General features: G+C 39.4%; 1 protein-coding gene across 1 annotated transcript; it reads left to right on the top strand.

Annotated features, from left to right (window-relative positions):
- The first annotated feature begins 754 nt into the window (after positions 1 to 754).
- On the top strand, positions 755 to 23,440 carry LOC134740449 (uncharacterized). The gene is made up of 9 exons (XM_063672889.1): positions 755 to 1,160; positions 2,360 to 2,564; positions 3,099 to 3,311; positions 3,770 to 3,965; positions 8,281 to 8,504; positions 20,112 to 20,208; positions 21,255 to 21,454; positions 21,716 to 21,910; positions 22,216 to 23,440. The coding sequence occupies exons 1-9, from the start codon at positions 901 to 903 to the stop codon at positions 22,375 to 22,377; spliced, it is 1,752 nt and encodes a 583-aa protein (XP_063528959.1). The 5' UTR covers positions 755 to 900; the 3' UTR covers positions 22,378 to 23,440.
- Positions 23,441 to 23,847: the final 407 nt, after the last annotated feature.

The raw sequence follows: 23,847 nt of genomic DNA, 5'->3' as shown, positions 1-23,847 counted from the left end.
ATAGTAATTCCAGTTCGTTGGGCTATAGTGTAGTGTCTTCTTCTTCTTTTAAAATTATGGCTTCAGCCCAGTGGGACTATTTCGCCAGTATCAAGGTATTAAGAGGTTTAAAAACGACAAAAATTGTACGGTTGTACAAGACAGTGTACGGTGATTTTTTAGCTCTTGTAAATCGATAGCTAGACTTTACAAGAAGCACGTGAACTACCGGCCGTTGACTCCAAGATGGTGGTTAAACGCGCTTCAAAATTAATTCTCCATTCACTGCACACTACCACATTAGTTTACTGTATAATAAGCTATCGATATTACACTTTAAACTATATTAATGAGCAAATAACAAAGTAATTAATCACGATGCTAACTATCAAAATGGCGCTCGAACCGGAAGTCCTAGTGTAGTGTATGAGCACAGAATAACTAATAGTCAAAGAGCATATAATCACTACGTCTAATAGTTGCCTTGTGGCCAGTCTAGCAAATGTAGCAAAGAGTCTATCTTTATTTATAAGCTAACAAACGGTCGAACCGCACTTGACACGGACTTAGCCCTTTGATTTTGCGTAGGACGCGGCTATGTATTAGAGAGAGAGATATATACTGTTTACGTCGTTTGCTTTCCACACGATTGAACACGTTATGATCTACGACAAAATCACTATTGCAAGAATCTTATATACTATTGTAATACTGTGACAAAATGGTTCGATCGTGTGTTTGTGCCGTAAGAGCTACGTAGTCTGTGGTAAAATATCAGATTTGACGTTGACGTTTGGACGCTAAATACTATTTTTATTTTCGTTTCGTGAATCGTTTACGTAAAACAACAATAATTGCTTTTTAGGCCCGACGTGGGCTTTCAAAGTTTCGCTAAATCCTCAGTGCAGTGAATGCCCAAAAATGGCAGAAACTTGTGATTGGCAGTTAAGATGTACGGAGCTGAAGCACCGAGGTTCTCACCTTTTACAATCCGGCCAGTGGTCTGATTGCTCGTTCCTGGTGGGCTCGGAGCCGCACCAGGTCGTGGTACCAGGCCACAAGCTCATTCTGGCCATGGCGTCGCCGGTGTTTGAGGCCATGTTCTACGGAGGAATGGCTGAAAGAAACGAGCCAATTCCAATTCTGGATGTGCAACCAGAAGCTTTCAAAGCGTTGCTAGAGTGAGTACAGCTTTAATTCTAATTACAGTTCGGCTGTATCACTCATTCCCAAGTTTTATCAATTCACCAGACAGGCAGACACCCGTTTTTCTTTTTTTTTATATTTGTCCTTCTAGACAGGCTAAGACCATAGGCCACACTGCCTCTTCTTCAGTAACACCCGTTTTTCTTTTTCAACAGACAAAATTGATTTTGTATCAAGCAGAAGTCTGTGAACGCTGCTATAAAGCTGAATTTCTGGAACTCCGGTAGCCCTTTAAGAACACACACGCGTAACACACAAATATAAGAAAAAAAAAAAAACATTTATTTCAGGCTTTTAGCCCATAATACAAATACTTATGGTAGATGTCACTAGGGCCTCCCAGAGCCTCATATGATGGAAATATTCCCTGTATTGGGTTAGGTCTTGGTAGCTCAGATGGCAGAGCACTGAGCTAGCAATCCAAGACAGTGAATTTTTCCACTTTTAATTTGTTTTATCAGACTATTTATGAAATTAGAAATTTAAAATATACATTTTCTTATCTGCCTCACTATCGCTCTTGGATATTCAAGCTATAGAGAGGCAAATACATGAATGAATAGACAAAGTGATTTGGTGTATTTGCTGATATTTTAATGAGAAGCTATATATTAGCAACATTTTTCCAAGTATGCCATCTAAAAAGTTAACGAAGATGATGATGATGGTATCCTGTTATCCCTCATCAGGGACATAGGTCAGGGATTTCCATTGTGCACGGTCCAGCGCAGTCTCCTTGCTGTTTTGATGACTAGATGATGACTAGAACCACAGAATAAATTATAGTACTACCATACAGAAAGGAAACTTCCTACAAAACCGATGTTTGACAGCGGTTCAGGGTCGAATCATGATGTTCCTTTCTAATATATGGCACTATCCCTTTCGGCTATTTAGGGTTGTCAAAATTCAAGTCATTATCTTATCTGTGGTTGTGCACGCAAAGGGAATATGTCAAGATGTGCAATCCCTAATAATTCCTTGGAACAATGCTGAGCCGAACGGAGCCAACTTTACCCGAGCTAGGACTTACGCACCCCTGCTAGAACTACAATTTCTTTTTGTGAAACAATTTTCTGTGGTCATTTAGACATAAGGTCTTGTTTTGGTATGACTAGTATAGTTATGGTACTTAATCTCTATAATTCACAAATTGTTTCCATTTAACTTGCAGATATATCTACACAGACAACATAAATATAAGCTCTTTCGACAAAGCCTGCGAACTGTGCTATGGAGCCAAGAAGTACATGCTGCCGCACCTGGTGAAGGAATGCACGCAGTATCTCTGGTCCGACCTGTATCCCAAGAATGCTTGCCGCGCTTACGAGTTCGCCAGATTGTTTGAGGAGAGTATGCTTATGGACAAATGTATACAGGTTTGTTATTATTATGTTGTTATTTTATTGTGCTCAGTACACAGAACACCTGTTTCTAAAGAAATCGTATAGAGCAATTATTTCATGGATGCTGACAAAAATACACGAGGGACGAGGTGAGCGAGTCCCGTGCTGTGATTGGTCCGTTCAAAGACTGAAGTACGATTGGTGGCGTGATTCGAAATTCGAAAATTTATCGAGTAAAGCTACCGTATGCGTGGCAGAGGGGGTAGCGGGACTGTCTTTAGAATACGTGGTCTGTGGTTCAGTATAAATAATAGTACAGCCTTTAATATTGAACTGTTTGAAATGCATTTTATTAGTATGTTATTAATTAAGCTTCCCATCAACAAAGTAACTCCAACTCGCACAGTTCCATATACTATGGTCTTTTGATGTTACATCCTTTTGCAGCCTTTTTTTTATTTAATGTTTTATATACTTACTTGTAATCAGCAATCATATTGAGTCCTCTTACAGCTAATAATGAGTAAGAACAGTGAAACCTAAATATGTATTTAACATTATTTTTAGATAATAAGCACCAACACAAAAGAAGTGCTCACAGACAGCAGTTTTGAAGAGGTGGAGCTGAGTACAGTGATAACTGTGTTCTCGCTGGAGCACCTAAACGTGGACAGCGAGCTGGACCTTTTCGAGGCGGCGGCGCGTTACGCGCGTGCGCAGGCGCGCCGCCAGCCCTCCCTGGGGCCTGCGAGCCCCAAACCCGCCACCAGCGAGGAGAAGGTCAGTAGATGGCAATCTCGCTCTCACGGATTAGCATTTCTCGCGGTTACTTCGAAGCCCAGAATATGTAGGTTCTCCCCTTCCCAGAGCCTGCGAGCCCAAAACCCGCCACTAGCGAGGAGAAGGTCAGCCATAACTTGCTATCTCTCTCGCTTCTTAACGTTTATTCTGATTGAATCGCTATTGTTTCGAAATCCGGTATTCGCAAGTCTTATCTTGACAAGAGAAAACGTAAATATCTGCACCCCTGAAAACCCTGAAATCGACTACCTAGATATATTTCTAGACATAGTAATACTTAAATATCCACATCCCTGAAAACCTTGAAATTTGAAATCGATTGTTATAGCGATTTTTACGAAACAAACATTATTTATATATTTCTCACTCAGCTTATAAGTCAAACTGGACCTATCTAATGGATGTATTACTTTTTATATCCTGATACATTTTCGTAGGTGGTAGTAGTGGAAAGCAGTGCGGAAAGCAGCCCGCTCTCGGGGTCCGGCGAGGGTTGCGCCTCCGTCTCGGGCTGCTCGGGCTCGGGCTCGGCGCGGCCGCGGCGCCCCCCGCCCCCGCCCGGCCCCGAGCCCGACGCGCCGGGCGCCAACACTGAGTCCGAGCCCGGTGAGAGCGACGCGCACATTAGGACAGGTCAGCTTCTTTTTCATAATCTGGCTTTACTCCCTGCAATTTTGCACAGGGTGAATTTGTCAATTTCGGTGTTGGTGTGCCAAGGTCAGTTTACCCACTGAAACTCCCAGCGCTTCACTCACCTTACTCAATTCAGCGTTAAAAAGTGCGATTTCGGCAAGTAGACCTGCTGATCGAGACATAAAATGTAGGATTTTAAACTGTATAATGAAGTCAATAAAAAAAAATTAAGATTATATTTGGTTAGGAGGGCGTACCATACTGTTCTACGTTAGGGATGGCCAGGGCGCGCCCCGAGTCCTCAATAAAAATTGCATATACTTGGAAAAATTGGGTAGTTGACAATTCTTTTTATGGTATCAGTCGATCAGGTTTGTTTTGAGGATCAAATGTCTGTACGGGACCCATTGTCTTAAAGCAATACAAAAGTCACAAATGATGGTCAAAGTCTGGCACCCGCAAACCAACCATATAATAATTTTTAAGAAAAAAAAACCGACTTCAATGGGGGTAGCCGCCCACGAGCGCGGCTCCTTCGCGGATGCCCGAAGGCCCTTCACGCTAGGCGCGCCAAATGGTAAGACGCGCCTTCCTCCTCGGCTTCAATTCTGTATTGTAGCGGACCCCCCCGAGCCCGCCACAAGGAAGCCACGGGCGCCAGGAATTTCCCTGGCGCCCGGCGACAGATCAGGTCTATGGTTCTGCCGCAAAACCACAACTCGGCTGCAGAGGACAGGGAGAACGGCACAACGTAACACCGACACTCCTCTTCCTCTGCAGCCCCACCAACGCCGCTACAGCGGAACGGCCCCGCCAAGTTCGCAGGGGATAGGGAGAGTGGCGCATCGAAATACCATCACTCCTCTTCCCCTGCGATCCCACCTCGGCCGCCGAGGATAGGGAGAACGGCTTACCGCAATACCGACACTCCTCTTCCTCGACGGTCCACCTTCGGCGCATCACAAGCGGGCTTAACCAGCCCACTTGGAGCGTCCTCCTCGGGCCAGCCCGCGACCCAAACAGGCCGGCCCTGGTTGCCTCTTCGCTTCACCGTGGGTGACCAAGCCACGGTTACTAAGCCCCTCCACCACGACAAGGTGAGCAACCCGCGGGGGGTCGCAGTTCTAACCTAACCTAACCTAACCTACTTTTCTGATAGCATTTCGTTTCTGTAAGGGTCACAGTTCTAACCTAACCTAACCCACTTTTCTAGTAGCATTTCCGGGTCCGGGTCTGGGTCCGGATCCGAGTCCAGGTCCGTGTCCGGCTGTCCGGGTCCAAGTTTGGGTCATAGTTCGGTCCGGGTCCGGATCCGAGTTGGGGTCCATGTTGTCCAGACCCGGATCCGGGTCCGAGTCCGGGTCCAAGTTTGGGTCTGGGTCCATAAGGAAGAGAACAAATCGCCAAACGTGAACTATGTTTCATTGAAGAGTTCCATTCTGATCATCATCAGCAGTTCCACTTAATCAAATGTCACTTTTTTAAATGTAAATGCTGGATTTGTTGATGAAAATACAAAAATCAAAATATGTATGCATTTCACATTTGAGGAGTTCCCTCGGTTCCTCATGGGTCTCATCATCAGAACTCGAGCTTGACAAAAATATGCCTTAAAAACTTAAGTTGCTTAACAAACATAAAGAAGAGGACAAACCGCCAAACGTAAACTATGCGTCATTAAAGAGTTCCATTCTGATCATCATCAGCAGTTCCACTTCATCAAATGTCACTTTTTAAAATGGAAATGCTGGATTTGTTGATAAAAATACAAAAATCACTATATGTATGCCTTTCACATTTGAGGAGTTCCCTCGGTTCCTCATGGATCCCATCATCAGAACTCGAGCTTGACAAAAATGTTTCTTGAAAACCTAACTTGCTTAACAAACATAACGAAGAGGACAAATCGCCAAACGTGAACTATGCGTCATTGAAGAGTTCCGTTCTGATCATCATCAGCAGTTCCACTTCATCAAATGTCACTTTTTAAAATGGAAGTGCTGGATTTGTTTATAAAAATACAAAAATCACTATATGTATGCCTTTCACATTTGAGGAGTTCCCTCGGTTCCTCATGGATCCCATCATCAGAACTCGAGCTTGACAAAAATGTTTCTTGAAAACCTAACTTGCTTAACAAACATAACGAAGAGGACAAATCGCCAAACGTGAACTATGCGTCATTGAAGAGTTCCGTTCTGATCATCATCAGCAGTTCCACTTCATCAAATGTCACTTTTTTAAATGTAAGTGCTTGATTTGTTGATGAAAATACTAAAATCACTATATGTAAGCCTTTAACATTTGAGGAGTTCCCTCGATTCCTCATGGATCCCATCATCAGAACTGCGTTTTGACAAAAACGGGACCAATCTGTATGTATATACTTACAATCAAAAAAAGAATTTTCAAAATCGGTCCAGAAATGACGGAGTTATGGAGTAACAAACATTAAAAAAAAAAATAAAAAAAAAATAAAAAAAAACATACAACCGAATTGATAACCTCCTCCTTTTGAAATCTTGAAGTTGGTTAAAAATATTATATATTGTTTTATTAACCTATGATCTCCACACTAGGCTAGGCCTGTCTTGTGGAGTTACATCTTCCTACGCTGAAGTTGCAAATACATATAGCTTACAGTATTAAATATAATTTTTAAGAAAAAAAAAACCGACTTCAATGGGGGATGCCGCTGAAAGCATTCTTAGATTCCAGACAATGAAATGAAAAAGACAGCATCTTTTGCCTAATTATGTAGAAAAGGAGGTAAACCGACCCACTTTTCTAGTAGCATTTCGTTTTTGTAAGGGTCGCAGTTCTAACCTAACCTAACCTACTTTTCTGATAGCAGTTCTGTTCTGTGAGAATCGCAGTTCAAAAGCCACCCACCCACCTAACCCACTTTTCTAGTAGCATTTCCGGGTCCGGGTCTGGGTCCGGATCCGAGTCCGGGTCCGTGTCCGGCTGTCCGGGTCCAAATTGGGGTCCATGTTCAGACCCGGGTCCGGGTCCGAGTCCGGGTCCAAGTTTGGGTTTGGGTCCATAAGGAAGAGAACAAATCGCCAAACGTGAACTATGTGTCATTGAATAGTTCCATTCTGATCATCATCAGCAGTTCCACTTCATCAAATGTCACTTATGTCAATGTCAAAACTTAAGTTGCTTAACAAACATAAAGAAGTGGACAAATCGCCAAACGTAAACTATGCGTCATTAAAGAGTTCCATTCTGATCATCATCAGCAGTTCCACTTCATCAAATGTCACTTTTTAAAATGGAAATGCTGGATTTGTTGATAAAAATACAAAAATCGCTATATGTATGCCTTTCACATTTGAGGAGTTCCCTCGATTCCTCATGGATCCCATCATCAGAACTCGAGCTTGACAAAAATGTTTCTTGAAAACCTAACTTGCTTAACAAACATAACGAAGAGGACAAATCGCCAAACGTGAACTATGCGTCATTGAAGAGTTCCGTTCTGATCATCATCAGCAGTTCCACTTCATCAAATGTCACTTTTTAAAATGGAAGTGCTGGATTTGTTTATAAAAATACAAAAATCACTATATGTATGCCTTTCATATTTGAGGAGTTCCCTCGATTCCTCATGGATCCCATCATCAGAACTCGAGCTTGACAAAAATGTTTCTTGAAAACCTAACTTGCTTAACAAACATAACGAAGAGGACAAATCGCCAAACGTGAACTATGCGTCATTGAAGAGTTCCGTTCTGATCATCATCAGCAGTTCCACTTCATCGAATGTCACTTTTTTAAATGTAAGTGCTTGATTTGTTGATGAAAATACTAAAATCACTATATGTATGCCTTTAACATTTGAGGAGTACCCTCGATTCCTCATGGATCCCATCATCAGAACTGCTTTTTGACAAAAACGGGACCAATCTGTATGTATATACTTACAATCAAAAAAAGAATTTTCAAAATCGGTCCAGAAATGACGGAGTTATGGAGTAACAAACATTAAAAAAAAAAAAACACAACCGAATTGAGAACCTCCTCCTTTGAAATCTTGAAGTCGGTTAAAAAAAAAAAAAAAACCGAATTAAGAACCTCCTCCTTTGAAATCTTGAAGTCGGTTAAAAAATAAAAGCTTAATCTATACAAGATAAATCACAATTTAGGTTTATTAAAGAAATTACATCAAGGCACATTATTACTATTTAATTGTAAACAGCAGGTGTGTGTGTGTGTGTTGTGTCTATGGTGTTTGTGTGTGTTGGATTGAGCGAAATAGAAGGATGAGTTTTCCTGTACCTAGGTATATAGGTCTTCGTTTGTCCCCCAGACAAGCTGAGCATCCGTCGCGCCGTCGATAAGATCCGCTTCCTCACGCTCACGCCCCAACAGTTCGCCGAGGGCCCCGCGCGTTCCTCGCTCCTCACAGAATCGGAGGCCTTCGCGGTCCTCATGAACATCCTCTCCAGCAGCTCTGATGTTCCACTCCCAGCTGGCTTCAGCTCCTGCCGGGTGCCGAGGAAGCAGCTCATCGGCAGCGGACCCTCCAACAATGTAAGGAGACCTCGCCTTGTCGTACACCCGCACGGGGTCAAACGGCCTCCGAGATGCTATTGAAACTTTAACTTACTAACTGCATGTACTAACTATTGCTGTTGTTATGAGCTTTTCATTTTATAATTTAACAAAGGCTCTGGTATTTCACCCACCATTTTACACTACACAGTATTTAATATCATAACATTTTCCCGTTAACAAAACTCTTAACAAATTATCCAATTTCTCACCGTACCTATACCTTTGAACCTTCAAGAAAAGAGCGCGGTACCATGAGCGTCAGGTCAGGTGAATCGTCTGATCGATTGATCTGATCCATTTTATTACATCATCAAAAAAATGTGACATGTTGTGACAAGGGGGAGGGGGGGAGTCAAAAACTTTCAGACGTCACATTAACTTATTTTAATTATTGTATTCGGTGTACAGTGTACAGTTTTTGGAACGATAATCGTTTTTGTTCGTTTAATTTTCTTTCCTAATCAGTTTTGGTTTATAAAATGACTAATAATTCTTTTGTCAAAAATATTTTGATAAAATATTAATAATACTTAATTCGATTTGCCAATTTCGTTGAAAAATGTGGTGTGATTTGGGTTTGCCAAATGGTGACCAAGTGTGACAAGGAGGGGGGAGGGGTCAAAAAGAACCTAGAAATTTGTGTGACGTAATTAATGGTTGAAAAAAAATTGCCTTTATAAGAGCTCTGGTTTTTCACAAAATGATCATATCTCAGAAACCGGCTACCTTTATTAAGATTTGTATTTCTCTTATACAAACTCCCTCGCTTGTTACCTCTCTCCAAATCAGAGGCCTTCGCAGTCCTCATGGACATCCTATTCAGCAGGTCAGGAGTTCCACGACCATGTCTACCAGCTGTGTTACGCTTCTGCCGTATGACAAGCAAGCTTATGGACACAGCAGCTTCGAACAATATACTGATGGCCATGGTCATGAATCCCCATGGTTGGAAGCCTCCGAGAAGTTACTAACCTTACATGAATATCAAAATATTTCATACACTTAACTGTTTACCAATTTCTGCTTAGATCTCCCAAAAAAAAACATATCAGAATCTCTACACCATTAACCTTATCTATAGTTTATTGTTTATTATATTAAGAGGCCGGTAACGATTTTAGTCGCAAAAATGTAAAATTGATAAATTTAGTCGTTGGAATTTCACACATTTCGTTACCTAATAGAAATTACAAATACTGGTTTCTATTAGCATGTCTTTTTATCTTACCTTTTAATAGATACATTTTTTGAAAACAGACTCGCTAAATTAGTGATGTTTTTTTTTCTGATGGACGTTTAGCTAAACGCGCGCACTGATTTTGTCGCTCTTATTCGTAAATTTCGTAAAGTTTTGACTGCTAAAAATGGTAAGTTTGTATTACACATATCCTGTAGTCCACCTTTAATAGACTACATTTTTGTTATTATGACTTTGAAGTACCTTGTGTAAATGAAAGTTAGACGAAATCATTTTTCTCCAGAAATTACTTCAAAACAAGTGACAATTTCTCTGAAAACGACTTAATTTTAAACGTAATTTTATACTTAAACAACCTACAACATTTGCTGAAACCGTTTTTATACATAATTTTGTATAATTTACCACTATAATTTTTTGATGAATTTTTAAAAACTGCCTTTTTCGTCACATATTACCGCCACCGGCGACCTCAGTAGCGCAGGAGCGCTTGTAGATAGCGCTCCATAATACGCATGTATATTATGGATTATGGCGGTCACGTTTCATGCAGGGGCCGGCGTTCGGTTACTGTGTAAAAGTCGTTCCTTCGCGCGTTTTTAAATCGTTACCGGCCTCTTAAGAGTCACAGGAACTAGCGACCGCCATTCAATCGGAGTGACTCTAATTTTAAAACGATATGCAGAGTTGACTGGGCCTATTTTTGTATTGTTGTTAGTTTTTCGTCAGATTTCGATAAAGTTTGGTGAATGGATAGAGTTCCCTATTCTGTACAATAAAAGCGCAATTTCACCGCATGTCCTAAAAAAATCTTCCTCTGAGTTACGAAAACGTATGGGATTTTGGTAACTCAACGGATTATTTAATATTTAAAAAAAAAAAAAAAAAAAAAAAAAAAAATTTAATATTTACATCCATCCAAATTGGGACTTCGTGTTTATTCCGCCCAGGATGAAGCTCTTTTATCTTATAGGTATGTACTAAATTTTATCAAAACCTGACAAAAAAAAATCGTTAACAATAGTAGATTTATGAAATAAAACTATGAAAACGGATTATATCGCGAACGCTGTAAAGAGTTCGAAACGTCGGGATGTATTATAAATTCAATATACGCGATATAATCCGTTTTCATAGTTTTATTTCATGAGTAACTATCGCGGTAACCGAAGACAATATAATAGTAGATTTAACCAAGGCATGAAAGGCACCCATTTCTGTCGAGGTAGTTTGTTTCAGTCCCAGACTGAAATGGTGCCTTTCACCCGAGTTGGGCACTCTACTTTTCATTTCGAATACGAGGAAAGTAAAATACATGTTATGTGCATTTTATGAAAAGCCTCTTTTTCGGAGTCCTACCTTCATAAAATTTATCATTCATCAAAGCCGTTTAGCAAAGACTGATATTTCAGACATTTAATTTTACACCACACAACATTTTCATATATTTTAAACAATACATTTACAAATGTTTTGTTGTTTTGTTTTTCAATCACAAGTGCTAGTTCTTCATGCATGATGTGAGATGTCTCTTACAAAATATATTTTACAACCACTCGTCCGCTTTATAATTTTCACAACTGTATATTTATCACAAATCTGAAGAATGATATTTTTGTATTTTTTTTATTGTTGTTTTTTATTGCTTTACTTTGTTTTTTTATTATTTTTTAAGGAAAATATACGATTGTTTTATACATAGTTTCTGATTTGCTTTTATATTTATGTGTTGTTGCTGGCTTAACAAGGAGTAACAGTTTACAGTTTTAATATACCATATGTAATACCACGATTTGTATTGAAACCAAGCGTGCCGACTTTTTCATACAAAATTTACGCATAATATAATTTTAAAATTACTTATCTGTGATAGGAAATATGTTCTTGCCTTTGAGTGCTCGCAATTTTTGGGCTGTTGCAGTTGATTATCATTTATCATGCAACGAAGCATTTTTTAAGTTTTCACGGTCGTCCGGCTGCAACAACTGACGCCCGTGGACTGTAAAGAGCGACGGTCAACCTCGACGCTTGGTCGGGGTTCGGACACGCGAAGTAGATGTATTTGCGTCTTCTATTATTATTATTATTGGTATTTCTTTATTTTTCTCTCCAATTGGAGGAAGTTTTGTTTCCATATTCGCGGGCTTTTGGCCAAACGAATATAGAAATATATTTTAGACTATTGTTCTAGGGCTAGAAATTTCCGAACTATTCTACATGTGTTCATAACGGCAGCTTTTTGTAGGATTATGTACGTGAGTGGGTGAATGTCCAAAGTCTTGAGGCTGAAATGCAGAGTACGGGGGATAACACCTGTGGATGAAATGATAATCGGAATGGTTTTAACTGTGTTCACTCGCCATTGGGTTTTAATCTCTATAGACAGGTCTGTATATTTACTTATCTTTTCGGTGTGTGTAGAGGTAAGGTTGTAGGTGTTAGGAATAGGAACGTCGATCAGATATACATTTTTTGCGGTTTTGTCATGGAGGGTAATATCAGGCCTGTTGTAGTGGATGGTTCTATTTTATTTATTATTATTTTATTTATTTACAAGAACGGTTTACACCAATTACACTTGCAATTTACGTAATATTAACACACTTATACAAAAGTAACAGTGCAGAAATTATTCATCATTCACTCGTTCATATTCTCACAGTAAGCGAGGCATATTTATTCTATGGTATATTTATTTCTGTGGGTTTAATCTTACACACCCAATGGTGTATTGCTTCATATCTTTTGTTGTAATAATTAATTAAAGAGTGAAGAAGGTTATTTTACAGTTCTTGGCCCTTTAAATTCTCGGCATAGTCACGTAAGTGTAAATTACAGTAATTACCGTAACTACTAATGCGGTAATTACTGTAATTAGCACTTTACGGGCCTATGCCGATAATTTAAAGGGCCATGTTTACTGTAAAATGTTGTACTAAATACTTGCGAATAGGTAATTCGCAACTTGTGTCGATTTAAAACACTCCCTTCGGTCGTGTATTAATCTATCGCGACTCGTTGCGAACTTTCTACTTTTCGCACTCGTATCGTAATGTACCTACTATTTTCAGTTAGCTTTTAATCTGCTCCTATTATAATTTTTACGCATACAAAATGACACGAAAACGGACTTTTTATTGGTGTAACTTAACGAATTTGATGTTCATAATGGCACTACCAATATGAAAGCAGACAGAGGTATGGATAAAAAAGGCATGCTGCGCCGACCCCAAGTGAACGGGACAAGGGCATGATGCAGAGTTAGCTAGGTTACGTATATCTTCCCGAATATTTAACAATAAAATTTTTAACAACGCAGATTAGCCATTTATTGGAAATTAATAATATTTTGCACTTACTATGCACTCCACAGAATACACAAATAACCTCACAAAAACGCATTTAAACAATTTAACATTAATATACACTTATAAATCGGAGAGAATTGAAACAGGTTTTGAGGTTACACCATCGCGTTGTCTTTTCCTGAGTCTCTTTAATAACAAACTTTTAACATATTTTAATTTTCACGAAAACTAAATACTTAGTTAGGTTTTTATAACGCGGGTTCATTGGCAACAGGACATAATGACTTTTTAATCGCAATGAACAAATTTGATGCCGATATAGTCGCTATTAACGAAACGTGGATTAGGCAGGGCCAAGAACGACTCGCACCGCGCGTCCCTGGATATTTTTTTATTTTATTTTTTATTATGGCAATCGTCTTTAGACATTCCTGCCAGCTTCACGTCAATATCAACAAAAAAAAAAAAATGTGCAACGATTATAACTCAGATCTGGGCTGAAAGGACAATGGTCAATGTTATTGATTAGTTGTGTTACAAATATTAGTCTAGTTAGTTCTTCGTTAATACACATACATGAAGCAGTTAAACTATTTGTTATGTATTAAATTTTAATTATATTAATTTCTAGGAAAATTGCTAAACATAAATTAATAAATATTCCACGCCCCACTACGATGCGCGGCGGCGGCGGCCGTGGCGGTGGGGTCGCGTTTTACATTAAATCCACGGTGCGCGCGCCGATCTACCCACCCCGCTGCTAATATTGAACAACTCTGGATATCTTTATCCCTTAATCACCGTAGTTTTATTATAGGTACAGCGTACCGACCAAGTTGGATTAATGTGGACTTGTTTTTTGATGCACTAACTGAATCTATATCACACTTCTCCAAACATGATTATGTAGTCTTATTGGGAGATTTCAATATCAATATGCTTGATACCGCTAATTGTAATGTCAGAAAGATTAATAGCTTTCTATATCATCTAGGTATGGAGCAGGTGGTAACACTACCTACTCATTATTCTGTCGACAACGAAACGCTTATCGATCTTGTATGTACCAGCGCGAAAACGAGGAAAACCAAGAGCCAGATGGGAAGACGACATCACACATACGGCTGGCAAACAATGGATGACACAAGCCAAAGATAGAGACCGCTGGTCATCTCTGGAGGAGGCCTTTACCCTCAGCTGAGAGGGGTTCTAGCTTGACATTGCTATTTATACTTTAATATTATATTACTATTGACTATTGACATTTAAACTATCAAGCTGCATTTTGTTGACTCTATTATTCTATTAATTATAAGGCATGAAAATATTCAATTTAATTAAAATTAATTAATTTGAGCCGTACGGACGGGAAAAGGCCGGACGGACTGACCTTGATTCCATGGCGGAGGGGGCGTTGTCTCTTGTGGGACGCGACTTGTGTAAGCACCTTTGCCGCGTCCCACCTGAGGCAAACCTCACGGTGTGCTGGCTCGGCGGCGGAATCCGCACCACACCAAATACTCCGCCCTGGAATCAAGCTATGACTTCGTGCCGGTGGCAATAGAAACCGCGGGGCCCTGGGGCTCTGAGGCTCGGCGTCTGATTGGTGAACTGGGGAGGCGTCTACGGGAGAGGGGCTGCGACCCCCGCTCTGGATCGTACCTGGTTCAACAGATCTCAATTGCAGTGCAGCGAGGCAATGCTGCAGGCATCATGGGAACTTTTGAGCCGGGTACGATGCAGGGTGGAGGCGCATATTAGTTTAGTTTATTATTAGTTTTAATTATTGTTATTTTAGTTTATTATTAGTTTTAATTATTGTTATTTATTATTAATACCTTTTGTATTGTATTTTACCCCAATTTTCAAATTTAATTAATGCCTACTAAGGAATTTATCAAAAATTTGCATGACAGAATAGGGAGATATAGAAATGTACTGTAACTTTTTACGAAGCACCTTTGACTATAAATTTAATTCTATGAGTGTACTTTTTCTTATATCTGCGAGAAATAAAAGGCTTTTTTATTTATTATTATTTATTATTATGTACCAGCGCTCCTGTCAGCGAAGTGTGCGTTACAAATATAACAGGTTCACTCGGGCACTGTATGCTAACAGTGACCTTTCCAATTAAACGACCCAAAACAGTGTCGAAAACTATTACGTACAGGCCAATTAAAGATATGGATATTGCTGCATTTGATAAGGATCTCCAGTCTATAAATTGGGAATCGATATTAAATGTCGATTCGGTCGAGGGCATGGTGGATATTTTCAACCAACTATTGCTATCTCTGTTTGATAGGCATGCACCATTAAAATCCGTAAAAATTAAAGACAAACATAGCTTACCCTGGATTACTAGCACTATTAAGCTCATGATTGAAAAACGCAATGAGGCTCATTTAAAGTATAGGAAGTCCAAGTCAGAGAATAGCAAACAATACTATAATGACCTAAAAAAACTTGTAGTACAAAGCATTTATAATGAAAAGCGAGTCTATTATAATAACCACATAAATTCACAATACAAAGACTCAAAGTCACTATGGAGGAACCTTAAACAAACTGTTTTATCCGACACGAACAGCCGAGAACGTCTTCCAGATCGTTTTAATGATCCAAACCTGATCAACGACAATTTTTTGAATGTTCCTGGATGTGATAGGGTGCCGCTGTCCACGATTCTGGACTTAGAAAGTAATCAATTTGAAAATTCCCTGTTTAAGCTTAAGCCGGTCGACGAACATCAGGAAGGTAAATTTATTTTGACTATAACTACTAATGCAATCGGTGTAGACTCCATTAATAGAGATATGGTTTTACTTACACTTCCGTGCACACTTTCTGTGATTACGGCTATCATTAATAAGTCAATATTGTCTGGCAAGGTGCCAGCTATATGGAAGTCTGCTTTGGTTACTCCTCTGCCTAAGGTGGAAAATCCATATGATCTCAAAGACCTCAGACCAATAAGTATACTTCCTTTTTTGTCTAAAATCTTGGAAAGGGCGGTTTATGAGCAGCTTTATAAATATGTAGAGGAGAACAATATCTTACCTAGGGTGCAGTCAGGATTCCGCAAAGGAATGGGGACGGTAACCGCATTAATGGATGTAGTAGATAATATTCTTTCCGAACAAGACACTGGCACCTGCTTAGTGCTATTGGACTTTTCCCGCGCATTTGACTGCATAAATACTGCATTGCTTCTTTCTAAATTGCGTTTCTACGGAATAGACTCAAATTCACTGGCCTGGTTTAGCAACTATCTAGATGGACGCAAGCAATCTGTTAAAATAGCGAAAGACGATGGTACTGTAATGGTATCCGACTCTAGACTAATAACTCGAGGAGTGCCTCAAGGCTCTATACTTGGCCCTTTATTGTTTATTATATATGCTGCAGACATTACACAAATTATCAAGCACTGCAATTACCACCTATACGCAGATGACGTCCAACTTTACTGCTCAGCCCGACCAAGTGAGTTTGACGAAGCACTAGTTAAAATAAGTGAAGATCTGGAAAATATCTCCACTTGGGCAGATAATAACGGGCTACTATTGAATCCACTCAAATCAAAGTTTATGATATTGGGATCCAAGGTGCACATATCTAGGATTTTAAATAATGAGCCAAGGATCAGCATACGGATCACTGATCGAACGCGTAGATGAGGCAAGAAACCTGGGGTTAGTGATGGACAGCCAGCTAAGGTTTGAGAAGCATATAGGAGAATTGGTGAAGTCGTGTTTTTATCGCTTGAAGGTTTTGTACCAAATTCGAAACCTTCTAAGCGAGGAAATACGTAAGTTGCTGTGCGAATCGCTGGTTCTCTCCAAGTTAAACTACGCAGATATTGTGTATGGGCCACGACTGCTGGAAAAAACTCACCGTCTTATCCAAAGAGTCCAAAATGCTTGTTTCCGTTTTTGTTGTTCAATCTCGCCGAGAAGTCATATCACACCTTACTTAAACAAAGCGTCCATATTAAACATGTCCTCTCGTAGACACCTACATCTTGCGAGTCTGTTATTTGGCGTTTTGAATGACAAAAAGCCCGAATACCTGTTTACCAAAATTCGTATATCCTCTTTCCATAAACGACACGGTACTCGTTCCACCAGACGATGTCTCCTAGAAGCACATCCTCACAAAACCGTTGCTTTTACAGGCTGCTTTCGGTATCTCGCAACCAGGTGTTGGAACAATATTCCTCCACCTATTCGTGTTATGAAAACTAAGCGTAGTTTCAAATTTCATTTCAAAAAATGCCTTTTAGAAAAGCAAAGTTTGGGAATTCCTCACGGTTACCTGGTTGCTGATTACCGAATTTAGTCTTAGTAATCCTGCTTAAAAATAAAGATTTTCTCTAAATCACATTTGACACTATCTAGTCGGCTCATAAGTTCTGTCACTGGCCTTTAAAATTTAAATTTGGAACTCCTAAAACAAAAACCGTTCTGCATTTGAATTTCGAATCTTTATTAAATATTTCAGTAGTATAATTTTGCAATTTTCTGTTTTCTTCAACATGGAGTGGACGCTTAAAGATAGCCGTACCGCAATAATTGCACTATATCGTTGTGGTCACTCGCCGACTAAAATTTTTAAGCTACTTGAAAATTTAAAATTCTCTCTAAGATTTGTGTATCGTACCATAGAAAGATACAGTGAGGTCTCTAGTTTAAATGACAAGAAAAGAAGCGGTCGTCCGCGTACAGCTAGGACTCCAGCGGTTGTACAAGCAATTAGGGCACGCATTGCCAGAAATCCCGCTAGGAAACAAAAAGTTATGGCCCTCCAGATGGGTTTGAGCAAAAACACGGTGAAAAGAGTGCTTAATCAAGACCTGAGACTTCGTGCTTATAAACGAAAAACTGGCCATCTTCTCAATGGTCGGCTTAAAGCTTTAAGGCTTAAAAGATCTAAAGCTTTATTGAAGAAGTACGCTAAAAATAAGCACCGTTGTATACTGTTTTCGGACGAGAAAATTTTTGACATAGAAGAAAACTGTAATAAACAAAACGATAGAGTGTACGCTCGCAATAGTAAAGAAGCGTCTAATAGCATTCCCCGTATTCAAAGAGGTCATCACCCTTCATCTGTGATGGTTTGGCTGGGAGTTTCTTATGCGGGCGTCACTAGTATGCATTTTTGTGAGAAAAGAGTAAAAACTAGTGCCAAAGTGTACCAAGACACGGTGTTGACTAATATTGTGAAACCACTATCCCATACGATGTTTCTAAACCAGCATTGGGTTTTCCAGCAGGACTCTGCTCCAGCCCATAAGGCAAAGTCTACACAAGCCTGGCTCGCCTCCAATAAAATCGACTTTATACGGCATGAAGATTGGCCCTCCTCTAACCCAGATCTTAATCCTTTAGACTATAAAATATGGCAGTATTTAGAGGAAAAGGTGTACTCAAAACCTCATGCAAATCTAGACTCGCTGAAAAAATCTCTTGCTACGGCAGTGGCCAATATCGACATGAAAGTGGTGCGTGAATCCATTGACGACTGGCCACGAAGACTTCAAGCCTGTGTAGATAATTATGGCGGTCATTTTGAATAAATGTTATACATTAAGATTCTCTAGTTTATAAGCTTTCAAACGCTGTACAAATTATACGGAATAAACTTAAACTTTTGATTTTATTTGATACTATGTATATGACAGAACTTATGAGCCGACTAGGTACATACATGCTAACCTAAAAAATGTGCAAGCATTAAATGTCTCTATAGTTTAAACTGTGTTACTAGTTATTTATTAATAATTAATTAGGTAAGTACTAACTTTCGACTATTTCATTATTTTCCACTGTTTTTTGTTGACGTGATCAGGTCCTGGCAGAAAATCAGTGCTTTTCCTAATGGGTGAAGCGTAATACTGAGCCAGAACCTTTTTGTTTTGCTGCGACGCACACAGGATTTTTATTTGTATAAAACAGTATTTTTATGTATTTTTTTCCTTTTTCTCTACATATTATGTAAAAATCGGTGTGACTTATTTGTTGTTGTAATTTTTGTTTATTTTCTGGATTGTTCTGTGTACCTATGTCATTTCTGTATTTGAATATTTTGTGTGTATTGTGGCAAACAAATAAACAGTTTATCTATCTATCTATCTTTTGGAAAAAAGAAGCAGAATATGGATATCACGATATGGATCTCACAGAACGATAATTAGATATGTAGGTAAAGCTTGGTAAAGCCTATTGAGCTCTAGTCTTCACTCTACAAGCAAACAGTAGACCGATAAAGAAGAGGATTGCATCTTGATCTGATTGTTTTAATAACGGTATTAACGTAACGACGTTATTTGACAGTCATGCCAACAGTCATGCTTACTGTAAGTGTAAGGCAAAGTGTAAGGCCTGAGTGGACGCTCGAAGCGGAGCGATTGGCGGGATGTGCAGCGTGGCGTCGGGCTCACAAGTGATGTGAGCTGCGTGCACTAAGGCCGCTCCTATACGTTTGCATTTGTTTAAAGGCAGGGACACACTTATCCCACGTACGCAACGTACCTATATATAGTTAACGCTATCTCTACTGAGCTCGTTCACTTACCTGTACTAACAATGGCATTCTGTTAAACAAAAGCCAATATTGCTTTTGTGTGAGCGCGTGACCTTTGTGCCTGAGCGCGTGGCTGTTGTGTGTGTTAACTATACAATACATTATGAACCCTGAAAGTTGTATGCTTAGAAAAATACTTGCGTTGCGTTGCGTAGGCGATGGCGAAATACCGAAATTTATAAAAGTGAAAGAGAAAAAATCCTATGCTGCCCAAATTTTATATGATTATTCTTTCTCTTACCCCCGGTCGCTCGGTAGCGCGTCTATAACTACTTGTATGTACTATGTCTATGTGTCATACAGACGCCACGTCACCGAAGTGTCAAAACTTAAATTAAACTTTATGCATATGCACGTAAAATAGGTCTATGTTGCTCTGTGGTCTATGACCGATTAATCGGTCTTTGGCGTTGAACCTACGGTGCGTATATATCGCTCATTCGCGTCCAAAAGGTTAACTGAAACTTAAAATATGTTGTGTATGTCCAGATGCCGACGTTCACGGTGGACACGCCGTCGCCCGTGATGGTGGAGCACCCGGAGCGCCCGCTGCCCGCGCTGCCCTATCCAAGGCCTCGGCACGACGGTATGACAAAGTGTTACAAACGAACTACAATAAATATAGAAGCCTGACTAAAACTCAAATCTTAAGTTTATTTCGTTCTGGTGTTGGTTTTTTCTGTAACTTTTCGTTATAAATATATTTAAAAAAGGCGGTAATTAATATTTTGTTTGTCTTAATTTTCTGTTTAATGATGTTTGTATTTTTTTATGTCAATGTAAATTTATTTGTGTGTCGTTGGCGTACGTGTCGCCATTATTTTTAGATTAACCTAGGTCCCCACAGAAAACCAGCGCCAGGCCACGGTTTGCCGCGGCACTATGCTGAGTGGGGATCCGTTTTGGCGTCCAAATGTTTTTTTGTCTGCATGCTTTTCTATTTTATGTACTATGTTGTGGCGTCAAATAAATGTATTTTCTTTCTTTCTTTCTTTCAAATGGCCCCACGGGTAATGTGCCGCGAGCGAATCAACTGTTGTACAAGGCACGGTTTGACAACTCCAAATATTCTCATTATGGATGGTATTGAAAGGATGTCAATCTCTATATATGAAAAGTTTCCATCAAAAAACAGTAAATGGGCGGCGCCACCATACTCTGAGCTACCTAAACCATACACCTAGTATTTTATATAGATGTGCACCCGTGCGACCGTGAGGGACAGAACATACACAATGCGACAAAATTAAAAACACGTTTTAACATTCCTGACAACATACCAGAAACAACCTACGTAATTTGGTTGGGTTATTTACTGCCCCTCCCCCATTTCATCTCTACATTATTATACCTCTATGGTTCATGTCATAGAGTCTCCTATATATTACAATACTCTTTGGTCTCAGAGCCTACCTAGCGCCACCGGAGAGATTAGGAACGAGCTGAAAGCTGGTCACTTTTGAAACAATTCTGCCATAAGAGATTGAAATCCTTTCTATACCATCCATAGTTGTAATCCCAATTACAACTTTTGACAGCGAGAAATTGCGTAAATATTTACGTAGAACGGATTACTTTTAGGGTGATATGTAAAGATGTTAGATCTATCTAAAGAAACGATTTTTTCATCAGTTCCAGGTGTCCGAATGTCCTCTTCCATCCACACGCTCTCAGCGCTCGGCCCCGAGCACCTGGAGCGACACAGCAACGACTTCAACAAGATCTACTGTCAGCGGCCCATCATACAGCACACCGACTGTTTGAACACCAGCGTTCTAGACTGCTCTGTGACCTTTATGGTGGATAAGAACATCTGTCTACTCGGGGTTCAGGTGAGAATATTGCTTATACATATTCCTCTAGTGACGCGCTAGTCTTTAAAAAGATCCAACGACAACAGACAAAAGCAAAATGATTGTTTAACACCAGCATTGACAAACGAAGCTCAGCCCTTTTTGGTGTTGTAATATGAAAAAGACATCATTGAGACAGACATTGTGATTCTCTCAGCCTATGCTTCACTGACGAGCGACTCTTTCCTATATACATACCTATCTGTTTCTCCGTGTTTTTTTTTTTCTAATACATTTCAGGTTCCAACGCAAGCGCCAAGCGAGGAGAGCGCCGTGTCCGCGCTCGGCGGGACCGGCTACTCCGAGCTGCTGTACGCGCATCTGCTCGACGCCGACGGCGCACGGCTCACGTACACACACTACACCAACCGGGTGCCTTACAGACATCTACTGGATATCATGTTTAACAGACCAGTCTATATACAGCGGAACAAGGTAAAATGTTTTAAAAATAAATAATTAAATTGATTTTATTTCAGGCAAGCACCCATATAAAACAAAGTGATACACAGAGAATTACCTATAAAATATAAAAATGACACAAAAGTGTAGAAAGTAAAATAACTGTTAAAACAGTAATTAAATTTAAAAAATTCCATACCATGTTAAACTTACTTGTTATTATAGCTGCCAGTCGCCACAACTATTTTTTTTATATAGTTGTTTTTGATATTGTTTAACTTATATGACCCAAGATGATTACACGATTGGTAATTCTTGTAATTTCATCCATGTTCCAGGTATACAAGGTGGGCATAGTGTTCAACAAAGTGGGCTGGTACCCGATGGGCTCCTGCGCCCAGCAGGTGGCCGCCGAGTCCGTCTTCTTCAACTTTGGGATTGGGCAGTCGAGCGACTCGGTCCGCGACGGACTCATACGGTCCATCATATTCACCTACTAGCACACACACGGTGGATACGTCCACATCACCTAGAATATTTATTTATCTATAAATACGTTTACACGACTTTACAGTAAACCAATACGTAATGAGACTAACACAACAACATAGAATCATTACACTAAGTATAACATTACATTTCACACACGGATAACAAACATTACGTTACACTCGAGGGCCTATCATCACCTCACAGAACCTCAAGCATTCGTTTCTCACAGCCACCCATCGCCATGCAATCAGATCGCATTCCGGTGCTGACGCCAAGAGCGCATTAAGTAGAGAGAGAGCGCGCGGCAGTGGCGATTTCCTTCGCGACACAGTTCGCGTAGCCGGCACAGCTTAAAGAACGCGTCTCCACGGCCTGAGATCTATTCTGGAGACACCTGGAAGTGGAACAAACAGTCGCACGCAATATGTCTGTCTCACTCTATCTATACCAGTCCAGACTAGGTCCTCGATGGGCTCATACGTTTTATCATATTAACCTACCAGCACACACAGGGTGGATACGTCGACATCATCTAGGGTTAGAAGCGGACCAAGCTAACTCGACACGGCATTTGCAATGCCAAAGGGTGGCAATCTTATCATTAATGCCAAATTTCTATGAAAATATGTCGTTACACCCTCACTTTGTTCTTGGTCGGTGCAGGATTAGCTAAACGTCAAAAACATATGTAGGTAATGCTGGTAATATCACAAATGAGATATCTCTCGAATGCGTAATATGGCATTACGTATCACTCCGAGAAATCAAACATTACTTCAAACATCACTCATTACGCGAGCGCGAACGACCGAGCGATTCAATACACTTATTTTATAGATTCACAATAGATTTTTATTTGGTATTAATCATATACCGTCCGTTACATTAAGTTACATAATAATAATTAATTACAAAATTATCATAAATTAAAATACATATTTCAATAAATTATTCCATTTCCCATAATGATAGACTAGATATAATTATAATACTTAATGGATTATAAATAATATATTTCAATGTATGTACTATTAAACTTTATGAGACTTGTTATTTAAAAAAAATGTGACTTGCATGTTATATTAATCATTTTAATAAAGTATTTCAATATTAATTTTGAAATTGTAATAAAAATTCTTATTTACTTTTAAATTTGCATACCATTTTTTGGCTAAACGTGATACTAAATCAATTAATTTATAACATCTGTATGTAATTACCATGTTTAAGCAAATAAATATTTCATTTCGTTTCATTTCATTTCAATGATTAATGTCAACGATTTTAAAATTATAATGTATCAATAATAATAATAAATAATCCAAATTAGCTACTTACAATTAGGTAAAATAGAATAATCACAAATATCACAATAACATTAGATAGACGAGAATTAAGATCACAATTACATTTAGCAGAATAAGGGCCGGTTGCACCAAACCGTCTGTCACCGTTAAAGCGTTCGCTAAATTTTATTG

Source organism: Cydia strobilella, chromosome 4 (assembly GCF_947568885.1).
Source record: "Cydia strobilella chromosome 4, ilCydStro3.1, whole genome shotgun sequence".
In the NCBI taxonomy this organism is placed as follows: Eukaryota; Metazoa; Arthropoda; class Insecta; order Lepidoptera; family Tortricidae; genus Cydia; species Cydia strobilella.
Note: the sequence above shows the minus strand (reverse complement) of the source record. Positions and strands in the feature narration are given on the sequence as shown.

Bases quoted from the DNA above. Each gene is read 5' to 3' on its own strand.
- LOC134740449 (XM_063672889.1), top strand. From the start codon at position 901: ATGGCAGAAACTTGTGATTGGCAGTTAAGATGTACGGAGCTGAAGCAC. The intron at 1,161-2,359 runs GTGAGTACAGCT...TTTAACTTGCAG, and splicing joins GCTTTCAAAGCGTTGCTAGA to ATATATCTACACAGACAACA. The intron at 21,911-22,215 runs GTAAAATGTTTT...TCCATGTTCCAG, and splicing joins TCTATATACAGCGGAACAAG to GTATACAAGGTGGGCATAGT.